Below are 25,192 nucleotides of genomic sequence, written 5' to 3'. Positions count from 1 at the left end.
GAGTGCTGGTCTTGTAAAGTACTTAACATGCATTAACTCATTTGATGCTTATAAGAATTCATGAGATTAAGTGCTAGCATCCTATTTTTTTTTTTTTTTTTTTTAGCATCCTATTTTGTACATGAGGAAAAATATATAGTCCTCTATGAGGTAACGCAGCAAGTAAAGTAATGAAATAAATTCCGACCCAGGCAGTCTGGATCTTCAGTGCATGTGCTCAACTATTAGATCATACTGCCTCCTATAAGAATATTTCTTATTAAGTAATAAAAACTAAAAATAATGGAACTAAATTTGAATTAAGTGCTCATGAGAGTCAAATAAGAAATTATAAATGACTAAAAACATTTAAAATGTTCAAACTCAATATAATACAAAGAAATACAAACTGAGATTACTTTTCACTTATTAGAATAAGAAAGTTTAAAAGATTGCTAATTCTCAGTATAAGCAAAGATATGGGAACTAGGGACCCCATATGATGTTGAGAGGATAATTTGTCAGTATCTTTCTTCAGTAATTGAAGTTTTAGGTAATTTATTTCAACAGAAACATTCACATTAAGACTTAAGAGGACAAGATAAATTTAAACAATGTTGTTCCCTAACACATTTATAGTAATAAAGAATCAACAGGGAATGAAATAGAGGACACTAATACACCTGAATACTAGTCAGTCTTTAAAAAGAAGAAAGTGTCAATAGATAACATTATGCCTTCCTCTTTCCATGGGAACTAAATCAAGAAAAATTAAAACAGCATTTAGGGATGACTACATACTGAGAAGTAGGCAAACGTTCATGAACATTTCAGCAACAAAAGAAAAAAGACGTGATAGAGAACAGTATAAAGTCCAGTTGTGTAAAAATACATTGATTATATTGGTATTTAAAATTAAGAATACACAGAAAAAATATCTAGAATTATATGCCGAACTGGTATTAGTTCTTGTCTTTCATACCTGGGACATCAGACCAGATGGATGAGATGACTCACTATATATACATATACCTGTATTTAAAAATTTTTAATCCAATGAGGATATTTTACAATTAAAAAAGAATATCTACAGAAAATAGAAAGATATACTCTGGTTCAATCATACCTCAGAGCAAACATAAAATTCCAAATGCAAGAGAACTAAGCATTTTTTAAAAACTAGAAGAAAATGTTTATACTTGTATAAACAAAAATGCTTCTGCCTACAAAAGTTCAGAGCAAGTAGAAGCCATCAAATATATTAAAACAATACTAACAAAATAAGATTCCATGTGATTAGTTTCACTAATAATGCAGACAAAAAATATAAGGGCAATATTTAAGTCCTTAAGGTAATTTATATTGTTTACCAAGTCATATTTAAATGGTAACCTGTCATGTAGAAAAAAGTATTGCCTCCCTAGCAATAAAAGTAGGTTTCAAACAACTATTAAATTTACAAAAATAAATGAGTTCTAAAAGTCAATGATCGCAAAACCGGAAAAACAGTACACTCAAATACATTTCTGGTAGCACTCTAAAATTTGTTTTCTAGGAAACAATCTAATAACAAATCTGACAAGAACCATCGAAACTGTTCTTTTTAATGATTGTAAGATATTCTCTGATAGGTTAACTCTGCTTTGGGGCATACAGGCCGTGAAACACCACTGAACAACTGGTAACGCGATGAAAGGGCTGCCACGACAGCAGTGCTGCACGCAGTCGTTCAGTTGTGTCGGGCTCTTTGTGACCCCACGGACTGTAGCCCGCCAGGCTCCTCTGTCCATGCGCATTCACCAGGCAATACTGGAGTAGGCTGCCATCCCCTTCTCCAGAGGTTCTTCCCAACCCAGGGATCGAACCCAGGTCTCCACACTGCAGGAGGATTCTTGATCATCTGAGCCACCCCGGAAGCCCGAGCAGTGCATGGCTATTCACAATATAAAGCTTCTCAAACATATATGTACACCAAATAGCGGAAGAGTTTAATTGTAGCACTAAGCCATAATGGAATAAAGTTATTAAAAATGAAAATTATGTAGACTAAGTCAATATTCAGAATAGTCAAACAAAAATGAAAGCACAACTTAATACAGATCTGCTGATTATAATTACATCAAGTATGTATCTCTATGTTCATTGACAAAGACTAGGAAACCATGCAGAAGGATGTAACTTTATGATCTCTAAATTCTTATTTCTGTAAAGATTTTTAAATTCATGATAGACAAAAACAGATCTCAAGAATCTCTCTCAGAAAACATTTTGATGTTACATTCCAGTAACAAAATACATATTCCACAAGTTTTAGTTAAGTTTGTAAAATGTATTCCTTTTTCTCTAATCTTATCCAAACCTGCTCTATCCAATTTTATTCATTAAGAAATATATGATGTTTGCAAGGAGCCCTGGGATGAGAGACACCCAGGTGCCCCAGTGCAAAGGTTTCTCCTTTCAGACTCGTCTGTAAGGACTTGGCTCACAACACCTATAATGCAATCTCTAATGCTCTAGGGACTCGTTAATCCCCTCTAGTCAGGGTCACAGAGTAATGGCACCTCACCCCAAAGGTTCAAACAGGCACTTCCTTCAAGATGCCCGAGTAGGAGGATGCAGAGCTTGCATCTCATCACAACTAGGGCACCTACAAGGTGCCGGTGGGGGGCTTCGAACACCTAAGGAGATGGGCAGAATCCCTGAGTAACCAGGGTCTTGGCTCTCAGGCCAGGGTTGGGCCTGAGCTCCTGTGGCAGCAGCACCAAATTCAAACCACTGTACTAACAGAGAACTTCAGACTCCAGAGAATATTAATCAGCGACAGATCCCCCAGAGGTCCCCATCTTGGTACCAACACCTAGTTCCACCCAACTGCCTGTGAACTCCAGTGCTGGATGCCTTAGGCCAAACAATGAGCAAGACAGAAATACAGACCACACCCTGATCAAAAAAAAAAGAGACATCCAAAAATATGGTACAGATGAAGGAGCAAGGTAATAACCAAAGACCAAATTAATGAAGAGGAAATAGCCAACCTACCTGAAAAGGAATTCAGAGTACTGATAGTAAAGATGATCCAAAATCTCAGAAACAGAATGGGGGCATGGATCAAGAAAACAGAAGAAATGTTTAACAAGGACCTAGAAGAACTAAAACACACACGAATAGTGATGAACAACACAATAACTGAAATGAAAAATATGCCAGACCAATCAACAGAATAACTGATGCAGAACAAGTGAGTGAGCCTGAAGATAGAATGATGGTGATAACTACTGAGGAGCAGAATAAAGAAAAAAGAATGAAATGAGGACAGTCTCAGAGGCCTCTGGGACAACATTAAATGCACTAACATTTGTTTCATAGGGGTCTCAGAAGAAAAAGAGAAGGATAAAGTATCTGAGAAAATATTTGAAAGATTATAGTAAAAAACTTAGCTAACATGGGAAAGGAAATAGTCACTCAAGTGCAGGAAGCACAGTTTCTCACACAGGATAAACCCAAGGAGAAACACACAGAGACATAGTAATCAAACTAACAAAAATTACATTCAAAGAAAAAATATTCAAAGCAGCAAGGAAAAAGCAACAAACAACATGCAAGAGAATCCCCATAAGGTTATCAGCTGATTTTTCACCAGAAACTGTAGGCCAGAATACTCTGCGAGGGTATATGTAAAGTGATGAAAGGGAAGACCGACAAAGAACACATGTATACCTGTGGCGGATTCATGTTGATATATGGCAAAACCAATACAATATTGTAAAGTTAAAAATAAAATAAAGGGGAAAAAAAAAAAAGAATACTCTACCCAGAACGGAACAGAGAAATCAAAAGTTTTACAGACAAAAGCTAAGAGAATTCAGTACCATCAACCAGCTTTAAAGCAAATGCCAAATGAACTTCTCTATGCGCAAAACAAGAAAAAGACCTACAAAAATAAACCCAAAATAATTAAGAAAATGGTAATAGGAACATACATATCATTACCATAAATGGATCTGGATTACATGCTCCAACCAAAAGATACAAAATGGTTGAATGGATACAAAAACAAGACCCTTATATATGCTGTCTACAAGAGACCCACTTCAGATCTAGGGACACATTCAGATTGGAAGTGAGGCAATGGAAACAGGTATTACATGCAAATGGAAATCAATATAAAGCTAGAGTAGCATACTCATATCAGAAAAAACAGACTTTAAAGACTACCAGAAGAAGGAAGGACACTGCATAATGATCAAGGGATCAATCCAAGAAGAAAATAAAACAATTTTAAATATTATGCACCCAACACAGGAGCAGCTCAAAACAAAAAAGCAAATGTTAACAGCCATAAAAGGGGAAATTAACAGTAACCCAGTAATAGTGGGGTACTTTAACACTCCACTTTCACCAATGGACAGATCATCCAGATAGAAAATTAATAAGGAAAAACAAGCCTTAAATGAAACATTACATCAGCTAGACATAATTGATATACATAGGACATTTCATCCAAAACCAGCAGAATACACTTTCTTCTCAAGTGCACATGGAACATTCTCTAGGATAGATCACATCTTGGGTTACAAATGAAGCCTCAGTAAACTTAAGAAAATTGGAATTATATCAAGCATCTTTTTTTTACCACAACACTATGAGATTGGAAATCAATTACAGGAAAAAAAAAAAAACCTACAAAAAACACAAACACATTTGTTTAGTACTAAATACTCAAAAATTCAGAGAAGAAATTAAAGAGGAAATTTTAAAAAATAGATAGCAGCAAATGACAACATAAACACAACCAATTATCACCTCAAGAAACAAGAAAAATCTACTATAAACAATCTAATCTTAACATAAAACAACTAGAGAAAGAAGACCTGAAAAACTCCACAGTTAGATCAGAGAAGAAATAAATGAAACTGAAATGAAGAAAACAACAGCAAAGATCAAAAAAACTAAAGCTGATTTTTTGAGAAGATTAAAGGTTTATACCTTTAGCCAAACTCATCAAGAAAAAAAGGAAGAAGATTCAAATCAATAATATTAAATATGAAAAAGGAGAAGTTACAACTGATACTATAGAAATACAAAGGATTATTAAGAGACTACTACAAGCAACTGCATGCAAATAATATGGACAACCCAGAAGAAATGGACAAATTCTCAGAAAGGTATAACCCACCAAGACTGAAGCATGAAGAAACAGAAAATACCAATGGACTAATCACAAGTCATAACATTGAAACCATAATTAAAAACCCTCCAACAAACAGAAGTCCAGGACCAGATGGTGTCATAGGTGAATTCTATCAAATTTTTAGAGACCAGTTAGCACCTATTCTTCTCAAACACTTCCAAAAAATTGCAGAGGGAGGAATACTCCCAAACTCATTCTATGAGGCCACCATCCCCTGATACCAAAATTAAACAAAGATATCAAAAAGAAAATTACAGACCAATAACACTGATGAACAGACACAAAAATCCTCAAAAAATACTAGCAAACAGAATCCAATAACACATGAAAAGGATCATACACTATGATCAAGTTAAGTTTATCCCAAGGATGCATGGATTGTTCAATATACACAAATCAATGTGATATACCACATTACCAAATTGAAAGATAAAAATCATATGATAATCTCAAAGAATGCAGAAGAAGCTTCTGACAGACTTCATCACCTATTTATGAAAAAAACTCTTCAGAAAATTGGTATGGAAGGAACCTACCTCAACACAATAAAGGCCATATAAAACAGACCCACAACAAATATTATTCTCAATGGTGAAAAACTGAAAGTACTTCCTCTAAGGTCTAATAAGACAAGGGTGTGCATTCTCACCATTATTATTCAATTTAGTTTGGAAGTCCTAGCCATATCAATCAGAGAAGAAAAAGAAATGAAAGGAATCCAGATTGAAAAAGAAGTAAAACTGTCACTGTCTGCAGACAACACTATACATAGAAAACCCTGAAGATAACATCTGAAAATTACTAGAGCTATTCAGTAAATTTAGTAAAGTCACAAGATACAAAATGAATACACAGAAATCCCTTGAATTCCTAAAAACTAACTACCAAAAAATAAGAAAGAGAAATTAAGGAAACAATCCCACTTACCACTGCAACAAAGAGTATAAAATACCTAGGAATAAACCTACCTATGGAGACAAAAGCCTGTATGCAGAAAGCTGTAAGACACTAATGAAAGAAATCAAAGATGACACAGAGAGATATAATATGTTCTTGGATTGAAAGAATCAATATTGAAAAAATGACTAGACTACCCTAAACAATCTGCAGATTTAATGCAATCCTCATCACATTACCAAGGGCATTTCTCACAGAACCAGTACAAAAATTTAAAATATTTGTATGGAAACAAAAAGACGTCAGTCAGCCAAAGCAACCTTGAGAAAGAAAAATGGAGCTGGGGGAATCAACCTTCCTGGCTTCAGACTATACACAATAAATGAAGTAGAGATAGGTAACCTTCCAGAAAAAGAATTTTGAATAATGATAGTGAAGATGATCCAGGATCTCAGGAAGACAATGGAGAAGATACAACAAATGTTTATCAAAACCTAGAAAAACTAAAGAACAAACAAACAGAGATGAACAATACACTAGAAGGAATCAGTAATAGAGTAACTGAGGCAGAAGGAAGAGAGAGAGAAAGGACCTGAGATAATATTTGATGAGATAGCCGAAAAATTCCCAAACAGTGGAAAGGAAATAGTCAACCAAGTCCAGGAGCACAGAGAATCCCAGGCAGAAAAAACCCAAGGAGGAACACACCGAGACACATAGTAATCAAACTGACAAAAATTAAAGACAAAGATAAAATATTAAAAACAACATTGGGGAAAAATGACAAATAACATACAAGGGAACTCCCAACAGGCTATCAGCTGATTTCGCAACAAAAACTCTACAAGCCAGAAGGGAATGGCATGATATATTTAAAGGGATGAAAGGGAAAAACCTACAACCAAAATATTCTATCCAGCAATACTCTCATTCAGATTTGATGGAGAAATCAAAGATAGATGGCCAACAAACCCAGGAAAAGATGCTCAGCATCACTAGTTATTATAGAAATGCAGATCAAAACTACCATGATTTATCACTGGTCAGAATGGCCATCATCATAAAATCTACAAACAATAAATGCTGAAGAGGATGTGGATAAAAGGGAACCCTCTTGCACTGTTGGTGGAAATGTAAATTGATACAGCCACTATGGGAAAAAGTTTGGAGGTTTCTTAAAAAACTGAAAATATAACTACCATATGACTCAATAACCCCACTACTGCACATATACCCTGAGAAAATCATAATTCAAAAAGACTTATGTACCCCAATGTTCACTGTAGGACTATTTATGATAACCAGGAGATGGAAGCAATCTAAATGTTCACTGACATGTGAATTGATAAATATGTGAGATATACATACACACACACACACACACACACAATGAATATTACTCAGCTATGAAAATGAATGAAATTGGGTCATTTGTAGAGATAGAGATGGACCTAGAGTACGCCATACAGAGTGAAATAAGTCGGAAAGGAAAATATCATACATTAATGCATATATATGAAATCTAGGAACAGTATACATAGATGAACAGAGACCTAGATGGAGACAATGGATATGTTGACATGGGGGGGAGCGGAGGGTGAGACAAATTGGGAAAGCAGCGTTGACATATATACACTACCATGTGTAAAACAGATAGCTAGTGAGAAGTTATAAGGAGCATAGGGAAAGATGACCTAGAGAGACGGGAGGGGCTGGGTGGGAGGTTTGGGAGGGAGCTGATATATGTAAACATATAGCTGACTCGCTTTGTTGTACAGCAGAAACGAACACAACATTGTAAAGCAATTATACTCCAATAAAATAAACTGAAAAAAAAAAAAAAAAAAAAAAAACAACCTATGAAATAGAAGTAAACTTCTATAAATCATATACCTGATAAGGGATTAATATCCAGAATATGCAAAGAACTGCTACAAGTCAACAATAAAAAAATCAAAATAACCATTTAAAAAATGTCCAAAGGAAATGAAAAGACATTTCTCCAAAAATGATATACCAATGTCATTAAACATGTGACAAGATATTTAACATCTTTAACCATTTAAGAAATTCAAATAAAAACCACAAGGAGACACTGTGAATACAAATATTCACAATCAAAACAACAGAAAATAACAAGTGTTGATAAGGATATGGAGAAATCTGAACTCTTGTGGGGAGTTTGGTGAGACTGTAAAATTGTAAAATGGTGTAACTTGTATGGAAAACATTATGGAGGTTCCTCAAAAAAAATCACAAACAGAACTACTGTATGATATAGCCATCTCACTTCTTGGTATATATCCAAAAGAACTGAATGCAGGGTCTCAAAGAGACATCTGCACACTCATATTCAAAACAGCACTATTCACATAGCCAGGAAGTGAAAGCAACCCTAATCTCCATCAGTGGATAAATGAATAAACAAAATGTGGTATACACACACCATGAATATTATTTAGTCTTCAAAAAGGAAATCCCATAACATGGATAAATTTTGAAGTTATTATGTTAAGCCAGTCACAAAAAGATAAATGTATGATTCAACTTTATCTGAGTTCTCTGAAGTAGTCAAATTCATAGAATCAGAAAGTAGAACGGTAGTGACCAGAGGCTGGTTGCTGCTACTGCTAACTCGCTTCAGTCATGTCTGACTCTGTGTGACCCCAGAGATGGCAGCCCACCAGGCTCCCCCGTCCCTGGGATTCTCTAGGCAAGAACACTGGAGTGGGTTGCCATTTCCTTCTCCAACTCGGGAAAGTGAAAGTGAAGTCAATCAGTTGTGTCTGACTCCTAGCGACCCCATGGACCACAGCCTACCAGGCGCCTCCATCCATGGGATTTGCCAGGCAAGAGTACTGGATTGGGTTGCCATTGCCTTCTCTGACCAGAGGCTGGAGAGAGAGGGAAAAGGGGAGTTGTTTACACGGGCACAGAGTTTCAGTTTTATAAGATGAAAAGTGTTGGCGATCTATTTCTGTTTCACAATAATGTGAATATACTTAACACTACCGAACTGTATCCTTAAATATGATTAAGATCGTAAATTTTATGTTAGGTGACTGTTTTTATAAAAAAAAAAGTGGAAAAACAAAAAAGACATTAACTGCACCACTATTTACAACATCCAGGATGTGGAAGCAACCTGAATGTCCAATGACACATGAATGGATAAGTTACGGTATGTGTGTGTGTATACACACACACACACACACAGAGGAATATTATTCAGCCAGAAATATGAATGAAATTAGGTCATTTGCAGAGAAGCAGATGGACCTAGAGTCTGTTGTACAGAGTGAAGTAAGTCAAAAAGAGAAAAACAAGTATCGTATATTAATGCGTATATGTGGAATCCAGGAAAAAATGCTACAGATGAACTATTTGCAGGGCAGGAAAAGAGACGCAGACGAAGAGAATGGACATGCGGACACAGTGCGAGGAAGGGGACAGTGGGATGAACTGAGAGATCAGGATTGACACACACACACACACGCACGCACACTATCGGGAAGCTGCTGTATAGCACAGGGAGCTCAACTTGGCACCTGTGATGACCTAGAGGGTAGGATTGGAGAGTGGTGAAGGGAGGTTCAGAGGGAGGGGATATATGTAATAGGTATACATATAACTGATTCACTTTGTTATACAACAGAAACTAACACAACATTGTAAAGCAATTACACTCCAATTTAAAAAAAAGAAATACACAGTGTTCAACAGTTCACCTCAGATCTAAGCAATTTTTAAAAAGAATAAAACAACTACCTTGTTTTATTAAATAAAACAACTACTTGTCTCACTACTTGTGAGAAATGTAATGATAATTTTGAAAATTTTCCACATTTAAACAAACTTCTGTGGTCCACACTATCTACTCACTTAGGACATAATACACCCTGAAACTTAGAATAGCATCACACATACCTGATGCGATGACAGGATCTTTCATAAGCTCCCTAGTTATTGGACATATAAATTCATCAGGAATTTCAGAAGAAAGAGTTTTCACTTTTGTCCTCAGTTCTTCAATTTTCCTTAGAACTTTACTACGCAGCCCTAGAGATTCTGAAAAGAAATTATTCTGTTAGGGCTGGAGAACTATCTATAAGCTTCATGCAAGTCTTCAGCAGAGTAAAATTTTGTCTACTATAACCAAAAATCTTCAGAAATACTGTTTTACCACATGGAACCTTTTCCTTACAAATTCTTTAATGAATCTTTGTAGTACAGAATAAAGTGTGATTAAAATAACTCATCAATAGAAAGATTATTCTAAGTAACTTTAGATTCTGAAAGCTCCTCAAGAATTTCAGATTACCCAAACACTAATATACTACACAAAATTAGAAAAGCATATTATATGTTAATTTAGAGAACAAAGTCTCCTAAAAATAATTTATAAAGATGTTCAGTTTAATATAAAAATTCCATCTTATATTTTTAAACCTTATGAAACTTGGTTTATTATCTCTAATTCATATACAATGGGAATACCAGACCACCTGACCTGCCTCTTGAGAAATCTGTATGCAGGTCAGGAAGCAACAGTTAGAACTGGACATGGAACAACAGATTGGTTCCAAATAGGAAAAGGAGTACCTCAAGGCTGTATACTGTCACCCTGTTTATTTAACTTATATGCAAAGTACATCATGAGAAACACTGGTCTGGATAAAGCACAAGCTGGAATCAAGATTGCAGGGAGAAATATCAATAACCTCAGATATGCAGATAACACCACCCTTATGGCAGAAAGTGAAGAAGAACTAAAGGGCCTCTTGATGAAAGTTAAAGAGGAGAGTGAAAAAGCTGGCTTAAAGCTCAACATTCAGAAAACTAAGATCATGGCATCTGGTCCCATCACTTCATGGCAAATAGATGGGGAAACTGGAAACAGTGATTGACTATTATTTTTTTGGGCTCCAAAATCGCTGCAGATAGTGATTGCAGCCATGAAATTAAAAGACGCTTGTTCCTTGGAAGAAAAGTTATGGCCAACCTAGACAGCATATTAAAAAGCAGAGACATTACTTTGCCAGCAAAGGTCTGTCTAGTCAAAGCTATGTTTTTTCCAGTAGTCGTGTATGGATATGAGAGCTGGGCCATAAAGAAGGCTGAGCAGTGAACATGCTTTTGAACTGTGGTGTTGGAGAAAACTCTTGGGAGTCCCTTGGACAGCAAGGAGATCCAACCAGTCTATCCTAAAGGAAATCAGTCCTGAATATTCATCAGAAGGACTGATGCTAAAACTGAAACTCCATAACTCTGGTCACCTGATGCAAAGAACGGACTCATTTGAAATCAAGACCCTGATGTTGGGAAAGACTGAAGGCAGTAGGAGAAGGGGATGACAGAAGACGAGATGGTTGGATGGCATCACTGACTTGATGGACATAAGTCTGAGTAAACTCCAGGAGTTGGCGATGGACAGGAAGGCCTGGTGTGCTGCAGTCCTTGGGGTTGCAAAGAGTTGGGCACAACTGAGCGACTGAAGTGAACTGATACAAAGCACAGTATCAAGTAAAACTCATCTGTTTGTCCATAACTGTACATGTAAGCTTCATTCATCTATAGTTTAACTTTTATCTCCTTTCAAGAATTAATTTTTAGTTTCAGGAAGATAAATATAATTAAGTTTAGGAAGAGCAGTGTTATTTAGTTGTTTGTATTTTTATCAGCTGACAGTTCTATTTTAGGCAGAGGTTTTTTCTGTGTGGGGGCGGTGGGTAAATGGGTAGAAAAAAAGAACTACGTTTCAGAATACCTCATAGTTTTCATAAAAAGCCATATCAACTTGCTGATTGGACGGTAATTCTCCATATAGTGTTTAAACACACTTTTACAACATCTTTTATCTGGCAATCTTTTCAAGGATGTCTGCAAACTTCCTTGGAAGCTCATGTCTCCCTCCTAGTCAAAGGGCAGATTTGTGTTCTAAGACCTACAAAGATAACGTCTTCCTCTTGGACTACTTTGGTGCTGCTGCTGCTAAGTCACTTCAGTCGTGTCCGACTCTGTGCAACCCCAGAGAAGGCAGCCCACCAGGCTCCCCCGTCCCTGGGAGTCTCCAGGCAAGAACACTGGAGTGGGTTGCCATTTCCTTCTCCAGTGCATGAAAAGTGAAAAGCGAAAGTGAAGTCGCTCAGTCATGTCTGACTCTTAGCGACCCCATGGACTGCAGCCTACCAGGCTCCTCCATCCATGGGATTTTCCAGGCAAGAGTACTGGAGTGGGGTGCCATTGCCTTCTCTGGACTATTTTGCTAGCAGTCCCCTTATCATATTGGGGGGGATCATAAATTCAGGGTTCCTCAGCTATGCCACTATAACAAATTGCCTTCACAAGACTTGGTGGAAAAGGGGAACCAATCTGAGCATGAAGCTCATGCTGCTTGCTGTCCCATGAGTAACAAACTGTTTACATCTATTTGGATTCACTGACCGTTATCTATGAAAGTGTGGGAAGTCAACCCCGCAACTGCCTGCATCTTAAGGGACGTCCTTCCTATGGAATTCACTGAAACCAAACTGAAGATTTTTTAAATAATTAAAAAAAAAATCACAACACATTTATAATTAGATAGTGATCATCTGATTTAAAGGGATATTACATGTAATAAGAATATAGAGGTATTTAATATTCTAAAAAACATATTTTTTCCTGTCAAAAATAATACACGTGTGCTATTATGTAGAATGCTTATTAGTAGAGGGTGTGAAGTGAAGTGAAAGTTGCTCAGTCGTGTCCGACTCTTTGTGACCCCATGGACTACATAGTACAAAATTCTCCAGAATACTGGTGTGGGTAGCTCTCCTCCAGGGGATCTTCCCAACCCAGGGATCAAACCCAGGTCTCCCGCACTGCAAGCGGATTCTTTACCAGCTGAGCTAGAAGGGAAGCCCAAGAATACTGGAGCAGGTAGCCTATCCCTTTCTCCAGCAAATCTTCCCCAACTAGGAATCGACCCGGGGTCTCCTGCATTGCAGGCAGATTCTTTACCAACTGAGCTATCAGGGAATCCTAATAGAGTGTGTAGAAACTCTATTTCAAAATGTACTATAAAAGGTTAAATTGTGTGTTATCCTGCCCAATTTTAATGTTGTTTAAAAATGCCCTCATTTACCAGCAGTTACCAAATCATATCCACAGAACTTAGCCAGAGGAAAAACACATCCTTTTGTGATAGGGGGTTGGAAGTCAGTGTTATTAAACTTAATTGCTCAGAAAGAAAAGACCCTTACCAGGTGAGAGCTAGCAAACCCTCAGTGTGAGTTAATGGGAGATATTTCACTATATTTGCTATAACTCTGAAAAGGCATCTGGTTCTTAGTAGATGACAAATTAAATAGGCCATCAAACTCTGTCCCCCTTCTCCACCCCTTCCCAATGCTGGAAATGCTGCATAATTGAATTGATGGTGCCAAGAGACAATCATTAAAGATACAAAATTCTAAAAACCCTCAATAAAACAGAAGTAACTGAGTTCCAGAGTAAAGGATGGGACATAGTTTAAAGCAGAGATTTGAAAACACACATGGAAGAAACACCTTTCTACTTGTAGCCATCTTTCCCCCCAACTTTGTCCTGTAAATATCATTGCCAAAGCAGCAACGCCAGCACTAGCTGGAGGCAGAGCAACAGGAAGTACTACTGCCTGGAGCTAACCAACCACCACAGCCTGTGAGGCTGGTCAGTCACCTCTGTACCGCCCTGACGCAGAAGAGGATCAACAGCTGGTCTCCTGGAGAAAAAACATTGAATTCTTCATTATTTAAAAATAAATTTTATTAAACAAATTCTGATCAAGAGAAAACAAGACATAAAAAGGAACACAAGGATTTTTTAAAGGATTTGGAAAAGATGATGATAGGAGCGATGTAATTTTTATATTTCTCTGAATCCCTTCATGAAAAGCAACACGACTAGATAGCAAAATCAAATTCCACGGGCCTTTACAACAAAACAAGGTAGCAAAGTATCTTCATGAGCCCCACAACATATTAATAAGTGGGAGAAGATAATCCACCAACATCCGTAAGATCTGTAATTGATATTAGTGGGGAAGCAACAGGACATTGATAGGCCTGAAAAAGAGAGACTTCAAAATGCCCCACAAGTACTCACTGCAAAGTAGGGAGGTCAGTTTAAGAGCAGTTGCTGACCTGGAAGGGTATGTCCACTCCAAAAGCCTGTGAGTACACAGGCCCACACATTTAAAAGGTCAATGTCACATAAGTTGTATATACAGAAAAAATGGTAAGTTTTATTACTTAACAGTATACGCAGTTAGGCACCGAGAGAAAATCTACATGAGGAAGTATTACCAGGAATTCAAACACGAAACTTCCAAAATCTGAGGGTGTTAAGACAGTTGGTGCATAAGGTCTTAAAAAGCATTTGACATAATAATTTGATATTATAATTTTTAAATAAAAAATGATAAAAATGTCTCACATGCTTTCATGGTTTCTTGGAAAGACAAGAGCAAAAGGAAGGGGGACCTCTTGGAAAAACCTTATTCCCAATTAAGAATCTATGATTGATAATTAGTTGAATATAAGGGTAAGAACTGACACAATATACAACAGTTCCTTGTCATCTGTCATTTCATGCTTTTACCATTATATCATCCACAGCAATTCAGCACTCCAAGATGGGTCACAATTTACAATATCCTGGAGGCCAAGGTATAAACAGAGGCCACACTGCAGTGAAAGTCACGTGGCTAGTCAATGGATTTACTGCTTGCCTACTATCAGATCTCAGACTTTCTTGCTCTTCATCTTTCATACTTTATGCTTTTTGGTTGCAATATTAAAGGCTTTAGTAGAGTTCACAAATTCATGGATTCACAAATGTCTTAAGACATATCTCTTTTAGTATCAAGGATCTCTTATATCAGTAATCCCTTTCTGGACATTCTTGATGCAAATGTAGTAATACATATAGGGAGTTATTTTCTACCTAAAATTGTCTCTATTTTTATTAACACAATCCCAGAAAAGAACTATTACTCCAGGATAAAAGCGACAGATTCCAACAGATACTCAAATCTACAGAAAGTTCCTTTACTGTACATTTACAAAAGGTTCACTGAAAAAAGATGTGCCAGACTATGCTAAGTCACTTCAGTTGTGTCCGACTCTGTGAGACCCCATAGACGGCAGCCCACCAGGCTCCCCCGTCCCTGGGATTCTCCAGGCAAGAACACTGGAGTGGGTTGTCATTTCCTTCTCCAATACATGAAAGTGAAAAGTGAAAGTGAAGTCGCTCAGTCATGTCTGACTCTTAGCGACCCCATGGATTGCAGCCTACCAGGCTCCTCTGTCCATGGGATTTTCCAGGCAAGAGTACTGGAGTGGGATGCCATTGCCTTCTCCGTGTGACAGACTGCTTGACTCCTTAAAAATAATTTTTAAGTGCCAGACATAAAAGATAATATCACTTTGTTTCCTAACACCCCAATCAATACACTTTACTGCAAAATTAACTTTCTTTGTATGATGCTGCTACTGCTAAGTCACTTCAGTCGTGTCCAACTCTGTGCGACCCTATGGACAGCAGCCCACCAGGCTCCTCTGTCCACAGGATTCTCTAGGCAAGAATACTGGAGTGGGTTGCCATTTCCTTCTCCATCTTTGTATGATGAATGTTGAACAAATTCGTATTTATTTACATTCAAGTAGGAACTGCTTTAACAGTTGTACCACAAAAGTAAATGCAAGTAAAATAGTTATGCATCTCAAGAGTAAAATTCATTATCGCATACTCAATTGGCCTCTTAAATCACTTTTTTCTAAACTCAATTTCAATTCTCTATTACTCCAATTAACTGTTTTGAGGATGAGTCTGCTTTTTTCTTAAAGCTCAAGACTAACAGAAATTCACTGTAGCTTAAAGTAGCACTTGTAGAAGATTAATGTTAGCCCCTTAATCCTTTCTAATTTTGCAAAAACTAAAATACTTTAGAATGATGCAGAAAAAATTTAATCTATTTACTTACTAATTTTATTCTGTAATTTCTTTAATTCACTAACTTCCCAAATCTTAAACAGAAATGCAAAGCCAATTCCTTACTTACTAGAGAGTATGCAACATTTGTTTCCATTTACAATAATGGTCTTTCTCAGCTTTTAGATGACAGAAATTAAATTACATTTCAATTTTAGCTTGAGCCTGATAATTACAAAACTTATTTAATTGAAATTCAAAATTATCATAACTACTAAGTCCAAGACTCACCTTTTCAAAAATTATTTCAGGCCATTGACTGAATCCTGTAAGAGTTTCTTATACTTTATTTATCCGGCTATCACAGAACAGAACTCTATTCCTATTAATTGTTTTTACTATGCTCTTATTTTTTGCAACATTCTTTGTTGAAATCTAAAATTATTATTTTATATTGTCATGTGCTTCTCTGTGATAACGTATTGTCAAATTTTACTGTGAGAAAGGAATGATAAGATTCAAAATTCACCACAACTTTCGGGAAGAAAGAGTAAATTACAAATTATAAAGGAAATAAGTTACTAGAGATACAAAAACAACTTTCACAGTATGGTCTGAGTACAAAACCATCTGATTCTAAGTATTTTCATAAAGTCATCATTCTGTTAACTTTTTAAAAAACTTCCAAGACATTTAAATAGGTACACATACTGTAATTACTGTGTAATGAACGTGTATACCTATACTTTAAAATGGTTTTCTATAACAACACTTTTTTGTTATTTGACTCCTCATTAACAATAAATTCCCTATGGACATCCTATTTCCTATGCTTATTAATTTTAAGATTTTACTATGGCATACTGATAATAATGTCAGGGGACACTATTAGAGCACAACACTAAGACTTCAAACTGTTTTTGATAAGGACGTAGTATTCAAAACACATGAACAACTCTTACAATTCAACAACAGACAAACCAATTTTAAAGGGGGAAAGTTCAAAAAAGATATATAACCAATAAGCACTTGAAACTATGCTCCATATCATCAGGTAAATGCAAATCAAAACCACAATGAAATACCACTTCACATCTATTGAACACCTATAATCAAGAAGATAGCTAGAAAACAGTGTTGACGAAGAGGTGAAGAAATTGGAAACCTCATACATTGCTTGTGGAAATGTAAAATAGTACAGCTGCTTTGGAAAACAGTCTGGCAGTTCCTCAAAACAGTGAAGAGTAAAAAAAAAAATTCTTTTAATCATATACCCAAGGCAAATAAAAAGATACACAAAAACTCATACATACATATTCATAGCAACATTATTGATAATAGCCAAAAAGTAGAAACTCCCAAATGTCCATCAATTGATGCATGAATAAACAAAATGTGTTTCAGCCATACAATGGGATATTATTCAGCCATAAAAAGGAATGAAGTACTTGTACATGCAAAAACCCTGAGGTTAAATAAAAGAAACCAGATACAAAAGGCCACATGTCGTTTAGCTTCACTTACAAAAAACTGTCCAAAATAGATAAATCTTATTTCTACAAGAGATAGATTAGTGGTTGCCAAAAGGCTAGAATGAGAAATGAATGGGGTTCTTTGGGGAAGACAAAAATGTTCTGAAATTATATAGTGGGTATACAATTTATACAATTCTATGACTATATGAAAAAGCACTGAATTATACAGTTAAAAAAAATGACTTGTACACTGAAAATTACAAAGCACTTTTGAAACAAATTAAGAGGATCTGAATAAACAGAAAAATATCCTATGCTTATGGATTAGAAGAATGCTGTTTAACATGACAATAGTCTCCAATTTGATATATAAATGGGTAACAGGCACATGGAAAACTGTTCAACATTACTAGACATCAGAAAAATGCCTATCAAAACCACAATGAGGGGCTTCCTTGGTGGTCCGGTAGTTAAGAATCTGCCTACCAATGCAGGGGACATGGTTTGATTGCTGGTCTGGGAATATCCCACATGCCACAACGCAACTAAGCCCATGTGCCACAACTACTGAAGCCTGAGTACCCTAGAGCCCATCCTCTGCAACAGGAGAAGCCACTGCGATAAGAAGCGCGTGCACTGCAACTAAAGAGTAGTCCCTGCTCAGTGCAACTAGGAAAGCCTGTGTGCAGCCAATAAAGACCTAGACAGCCAAAAATAAATATTTTTTTAAAGAAAGAGATTACTTAAAAAAAAAAAAAAAAAAAGCACAGTTGCTTTAGAAAACAATCTTAACAGTTCTTCAAATGCAAGCATACAGCTACCATAAGACCCACCAATTCCACTTGAACAAGTTTTATATTTTTGATGCCGTTTGTATCTAGACTACATCAATTCTCAAATACACAACATTTCCAGGACTAGGGGAGGAATAGGGAACAGAGTACAGGAGCTGATGGCCTATTTCATTTGTCATCTTAAGAGTCAGATGCTTTTTCAGAGTTAAAGCATATATAGTCAAATATTGCCCGTTACACACACCAAGGGTTTTAGCTGGTAAGGGTCTTTTCTTTCTAAGCAAAGAAATTTAATAACACTCACTCCCAGCCCCCAATTACAAAAGACTACATCTTCTTCTGGTTAAGTTCTGTGGATATAAATCAGTAATATCCAAGAAAATGGAAAATAGATGCCCACATAAAACTTGTACATGAATGTTCAAAGTAGCATAATTTAAAAAACCTTAAAAATGCGAACAATCTAAATTCAATCAACTGATGAATGGATGAGTAAAAGGTGATAACTCATATAATGAAATATTCAGCTATAAAAATGAAGTACTAATATATACGACAACATTTATGAATCTTTGAGAGCATGCTAAGCAAAGAGGCCAGGCACAGAAGACCTTGACATTGTATGAAATGTCAAGAACAGGCAAATCCTCAGAAGACAAAAAGTAGATTAGTGGTTGCCGGGAGCTAGAGAGAAAAGAAATAGGAATGACTGCTAATGGGCATGGGGTTTCTTTCTGAAGTGGTAAAATTGTTCTGGAATTAGACAGTTGTGATGGCTGTACAAATTGGTGAATAGTATACTAAGAGTCACTTATTACACTACTGTATACTTGTAAAAGGGTGAATTATATTGCAACTTAAAAAACATGTTTTAAAAATTAGTTACATGGTGGCTTTAATTACCTAAAAAATAGTATGTAACATCTCTTTTCTATAATCTACTAAAAACATACTCTCCTTTATACAAAAGCATATTCCAGAATAACTAATGTGCTAGAATAAGAATACTAAGAGGAAACCATTAATACAATTAAAACCAATCTCATAGTAAATTATTAAAAGTTGTTTTTTAAGACTTTCTTTCACTAGTCTTACCTATTTTCAAATCATCAGCTAGACTTTCTTTTGTAAGATTCAATAATTCTCTTCCATCAATGTTATTCATTTTGAAAATATCAACAAGGTCTTCTAAACCTTCAGCACAAAGCCAGTTTGAGACATCATCCTCTGACCAATTTTCAGTAAATTGCTTTGGTTGATCTGGGATCTTTGCTTAAAAAACAAAAGAATACTCATAAACAAAAAGATAAGTGAAATAATAAGCAAAAGTATATCCTTTAAAAAGATTCTCCTGCGTGTGTACTAAATGGCTTCAGTCATGTCCAACTCTTTGTGACCCTATGGACTGTAGCCCTCCAGGCTCCTCTGTCCAAGGGACTCTATGCGCAAGAATACTGGAGTGGGTTGCCATGCCCTCCTCCAGGGGACCTTCCAGACCCAGGGATTGAACCCATATCTCTTTAAGTCTCCTGCATTGGCAGGTGGGTTCTTTACCCCAGCACCACCTGGGAAGCCCAACATAAAGATTCTCACTTTGTACTAAAAAGTAAACAAAATGTTCTTAAATCTGTTTTCTACTTTAACATCTTAAAAAAATTTTTTTTTAAATCAAACACTACATATAATTAAAGCATTATTTAATTAAATGCTACTCTTTTGGAGCTTTTTTCACTCCAGAAAAAGTTTATCATTACATAAAACTGGCAGCAGCAGAAGTATTATATTTTATCTGTCATCTGCATATCAGCACCACTAGTTAGCTAATTTTGACAGTGATAAAAATAAAACTTCGAAATTGTGTCAATGCTGCTTAATGAAACTAAAAATGAAACCACTGGGATAAAACAATCATTTCTACTTTGTCCTAGGCTATATTTATTAATATCTGAAAAATCAGTACAGAGTGTAAATAAAGAGCTTACAAAACTATGGGAGGTATGATGTAACTGAGCGTGCACTCAAAAGCATTTACCAATAGTTTTAACATAGACGACTGGGTTAACTTTAACACTGGGTTCTCTAAAATTACTTTCAAGTTATATTAACTTTGGATATATGCTTTATATTGAAAAAAGCAACATGAATAATTTGTCAAAAAATTACTGAGTTTCTGATTTTAATGGTGAATGGTGGTGACGTTGTTAACATGATATCCTTACTAACCTTGGCGAAGTGTTTCCGTGTCAAATTGCCAGATGTTCACTGTTTTGTCCATTGAACCAGTAGCAAGTAAAAGGATATTGGGTGCAAAGGCACAAGTTGTGACATACCTAGTTAATAAAAACAACTATTAAATATCCTTAGACCAATTTTTTAATTACATTAATACAAATCAAGGTTAAGTTCAGACCTGGTGTGCTGAGTCAGGGTGTGAAGTATATTCTCAGTATTCTGAAAAAAATAACAGAACAAACAGCTTTATATTTACTCAGGCATGAATCAAGTTACTAACAAAGTCTTGCTTGACCTGAATGGTTTATATATTCTATGTATTCCAATATTATTGAGTCATTAATATAAGCTGAAACTTATCCAATGAATAGATAATAGCATTTATAACTAATATCAAGTAATCATTTTATTCTTTCGCAATTATTACTAGTGCTGTCTACTAAAATTTTTAGGTTAATATAGTCCTGGCTAATTTGTCTTAACTAACAGTAACCATGAAATAATTTGTATTTTTGTTATGGCATTTGACTTGTACCCACTGCAGACCAGTGAGTAGAAATTAATCACTTCAATTCTGAGTGCACTTAGCTGACAATCCAGTATCTAGATGTATTTATATACATATTTTATGGAGGAAATTTAATGTTTTAGCTGTTTCTGTGAAACTTTTCATGAAAGCTTTCTGAAAAACAGTAAGGATCTACTTCACCTCATTTGAGTACTCTTTCCCATTTCCTGCCAGAACTGTCAGTGATTGGAACTTCCATGAGCAGGACTAGCTTATTAGCTTCCTTACTTGCCACATACTCACTTTGATGATTCACATCTCTATCTCATTTGCTGGCATAGCCACAACCTAAATTCGATCACTGTAAAGGTCCACTCAACACTGATTTCTCTCAGAGAATATTTTCACAGTATATTAAACATTCATTTTCTTCCACCCGGTCTTTAGTAACATGCATCTAACAAAAAGTCCCATTTCTCCAAATCCATTATAACCTACTCTTCCTTATACTAGTCTCTAAATCCAGCTGCAACTCTAAAGCAGTGGGTCACTTTCAGCTTTCAGCTATGCCCTACCAAAACCCTCAAATATACAGTAACAAACTATTAGAAATGATATCTAGAAGTATAGTCTTACCCTCCAGTAAATAATCCTTTGTTGTTATGAAATCCTGGTGTAAGAGTTTAAGAATAATTGATTTAAAGTGCTTTTTTGGATACTGGTGCTCTTTAAATTGGTATTTTCTTTTATCAGAAAATATCTATCTTAAAACCATTATTGAAATATTTCAGGGCTTGACCCAGAACCAATACCTTACTTACATAACTATTTTAGCATTTCTGAAATGTACATATTATCTTTTTAGGCACCCTAAACAAAAAAATATATATACACATTTTCCTTATCCTGCCTAACTCAACTTGAAATTCAGCAGCCTAACAAGCAAACGTAATTTACAAAGATCACACAAGATGTGAAGTACTTACAGTATCATACACTATAACTGACTTATCCACTGATCTTTAAGAGAAAAAAAAAAGGATCATGGGTGAAAAGTTCTACAAAAATGAAGTACAGTATTTGTATATTTAAATCATTTTAATAACTTTTTAAGGCTGGAATTTTGATATGTACACATTCAGAATACAGTCTATTTTTTCATTGTATAAACTTATTTTAAAAAACTATATACCATATACCAAATTTGTCAGAAAGTTATAAACTTTATTAAACACCAGAACATGTTATTTATACTATATAGCCCTAAACAGAGTAAGCATTTATAATGAATAAATAAGACACAATTTCATGTGATGTTAATAACTCAAAGGGAAAAACCACTACAAGGGAAACCTATCAGTTGCTACTTGATTTTTATTCTGGATAGCATTGTTCTTTATTATTGATATGGCTGTGCCTTAATTACTAGTCAATATGTATGTGACTCATTTTTTAAAACTGTAATTCTAAACTTTATTTAGTCCCTACATGATTTCTTTCAATGCTATAAAAATTAAAACAACTATCTGGGATTATTCTAGTGGTGAAAAAAAATCATCATACAAAGAAAAATGCAATACTGTAACAAATTACGTAATAGAAAATAACAGATAAATGTGTTTGTATGTGGTATTTTCCCCTCTTTGGATACAGTTGTTATGCCACCATATGTTGCAAAGTGAGAAAACATAACAAGTGTTACTGCTCTCTGTAACAGCACTTTTCTTATTATTAAAAGTAGCTGATTATAGTCTGACCACAGGAGCCACACCTATTATAAGGCTTAATATTTCTTTGAAAATTCCTTATTTAGTAGTCTCTATAACATTGGTAATGGATTTTGACAATAGAATCTTTGTCATAAGTTCAAAATAGAAATTAAGACTTTGTTCAAACATAATATGAAACACAAGTGAGAAGCATATAGATGCATTATGGATGGTAAAAAACAGAATTAGAGCATTAAATGCTAAATCAAAAAACAGCCAAAAAACACTGAAAATATTAGCAGCTAATACGCATAGCCAGACATGATTTATAGACACTCTTGTGTGCGTGTGAGCTAAGACACTTTAGTTGCATCCAACTCTGAGACGCGATGGACCATAGTTTGCCAGTCTCCTCTTTTCATGGGCTTCTCCAGCAAGAATACTGTAGTGGGTTGCCATTTCCTTCTCCACAGGATCTTCCCAAGTCAGGGATCAAACCTGTGTCTCTTACATTTCCTGCACTGGCAGGTAGGTTCTTTACCACTAGCATCACCTGGGAAGCCCCACAGACACTCTCGTTGTTGTTGTTGCTAAGGCACTTCAGTCGTGTCCGACTCTGTGTGACCCCACAGACAGCAGCCCACCAGGCTCCCCCGTCCCTGGGATTCTCCAGGCAAGAACACTGGAGTGGGTTGCCATTGCCTTCTCCAATACATGAAAGTGAAAAGTGAAAGTGAAGTCGCTCAGTCGTGTCCAACTCTTAGCGACCCCATGGACTACAGCCTACCAGGCTCCTCCATCCATGGGATTTTCCACGCAAGAGTACTGGAGTGGGGTGCCATTGCCTTCTCCTCAGACACTCTATGTAGTCCTAAATTCTTCACGGTATAAGGTATTATCACTGGAATATCTAAAATTCTTAGGGAAAACTTGATTACTTCTTACCATCCTTAAACAGAAAGGAAATTCTATCTTCTGAGATTACCACTAGTGCAATTAAAACTAACTCATCCCAATGATGTATATCACTTGAGAAGCTAGATCATCAGTAAACGATCCTGTAGGCAACAGATAGACAGACACGATAAAAATGAAACAGGTTCACTTGCTGATGAGGAATAAAAACGAATCTGAGAAGCAAAAGGCCAAGCATGAACAACTCTTTGAGTCTACAGAATCTGAACGAGAAGAATAGAGATTATGGGCAGAGACCTGCAGACCCTTAGAGACTAAAAGGATTTTAAACTCACCTCCTATTCAAAAGAGGTGTAATGAAATTTGATAACTGATTAGATTTGGAGGGAAGGAGATTACTATTATGGAAAAATAGTTTTCAGTTTTTGAGATTTGGGTTTCAAAGACAGAGAAAATAATTATAACCACTATAAACAGACATAAAATACCTTGAAATTATTAAATATAAAACCTCGAACTATTCCCTGAATAGAACCTGCACCAATATCAAATAAATACTCTAAATATCTGGTGCCCCAGTCTATACATATCCTGCCTTTGCTACACAGAACTCTTTCAGAACTCACCTTCCACCACAATCTGCCCTGTCACCCTGACCCCACTTTCTCCCTTATGAAGGGTGCATTGGTTGCCAAGTCTTTTGTTACTCCTTTCCCATTTTATGGCACTCTAAAACTTCAACTCTGCTCAGAGAAGAGTAAAAGAGAAACTAAAGAACAAACAAACAGATATGAATCACTAAAAGGAATCAACAGCAAATAACTGAGACAGAAGAAAGGATAAATAATCTAGAGGACATAATGGTGGAAGACACTGTCACAGAACATAGAAAAAAGAATGGATAGAAATGAAGACAGCCTAAGAGACCTCTGGGACAACACTAAAATGCACCAACATTTGAACTATAGGGGTCCCAGAAGGAGAAGAGAGAAAGAAAGGACATGAGGAATTATTTGAAGAGGTAATAGCTGAAAACTTCCTGAACATGGGAAAGGAAGTAGTCAACCAAGTCCAGGAAGGACAGAGTCCCAGGAAGGATAAGCCCAAGGAGGAACACACCAAGATACATAGTAATAAAAGTGACAAAAATTAAAGAGAGAAAATATTAACAGCAACAAGGGAAAAAATGACAACATACAAGGGAGCTCCCATCAAGCTATTAGCTGATTTCTCAACAGAAACTCTACAAACCAGAAAGGAATGGCATGATATATTTAAAGTGATGAGAGGGAAGAACCTACAACCAAGAATACTGTACCCAGTAAGACTCTCCTTCAGCTTTGATGGAGAAATCAAAAGCTTTGAAGATAAGCAAAAGTTAAAGAGAATTCAGCACCACCAAATCAGCTTTACAACAAATGATAAAGGACTGTTTCTAGATAGGAAACACAAGAGAAGGAAAAGACCCACAGAAAGTAAACCCAAAACAGTTAAGAAAATGGTAACAGGATCATACATATCAATAATTATCTAAAATG

At 35.9% G+C, this 25,192-nt stretch overlaps 1 protein-coding gene across 11 annotated transcripts in view; it reads right to left on the bottom strand.

Moving 5' to 3' along the window:
* The window catches only part of WDSUB1 (WD repeat, sterile alpha motif and U-box domain containing 1), a 69,052-nt gene that overhangs the window by 17,767 nt on the left and 26,093 nt on the right, over positions 1 to 25,192 (bottom strand). For 9 of the 11 annotated variants that reach the window (XM_025276163.3, XM_025276162.3, XM_025276169.3 and 6 more), the window contains 5 exons: positions 22,017 to 22,050; positions 20,701 to 20,741; positions 20,514 to 20,620; positions 19,386 to 19,562; positions 9,995 to 10,135 (listed from right to left, as the gene is read on the bottom strand). In XM_025276163.3, the coding sequence (XP_025131948.3) occupies positions 9,995 to 10,135; positions 19,386 to 19,562; positions 20,514 to 20,620; positions 20,701 to 20,741; positions 22,017 to 22,050 (500 nt within the window). Of the gene's footprint in view, positions 1 to 51; positions 1,012 to 9,994; positions 10,136 to 19,385; positions 19,563 to 20,513; positions 20,621 to 20,700; positions 20,742 to 22,016; positions 22,051 to 25,192 lie in introns of those variants that run through there. The other 2 variants (XM_044934956.2, XM_025276172.3) reach the window with 2 other exon arrangements.

The sequence above is a fragment of the Bubalus bubalis genome, chromosome 2 (genome assembly GCF_019923935.1).
Source record: "Bubalus bubalis isolate 160015118507 breed Murrah chromosome 2, NDDB_SH_1, whole genome shotgun sequence".
Taxonomy (NCBI): domain Eukaryota; kingdom Metazoa; phylum Chordata; class Mammalia; order Artiodactyla; family Bovidae; genus Bubalus; species Bubalus bubalis.
This window is presented reverse-complemented; position numbering and strand designations above follow the sequence as displayed.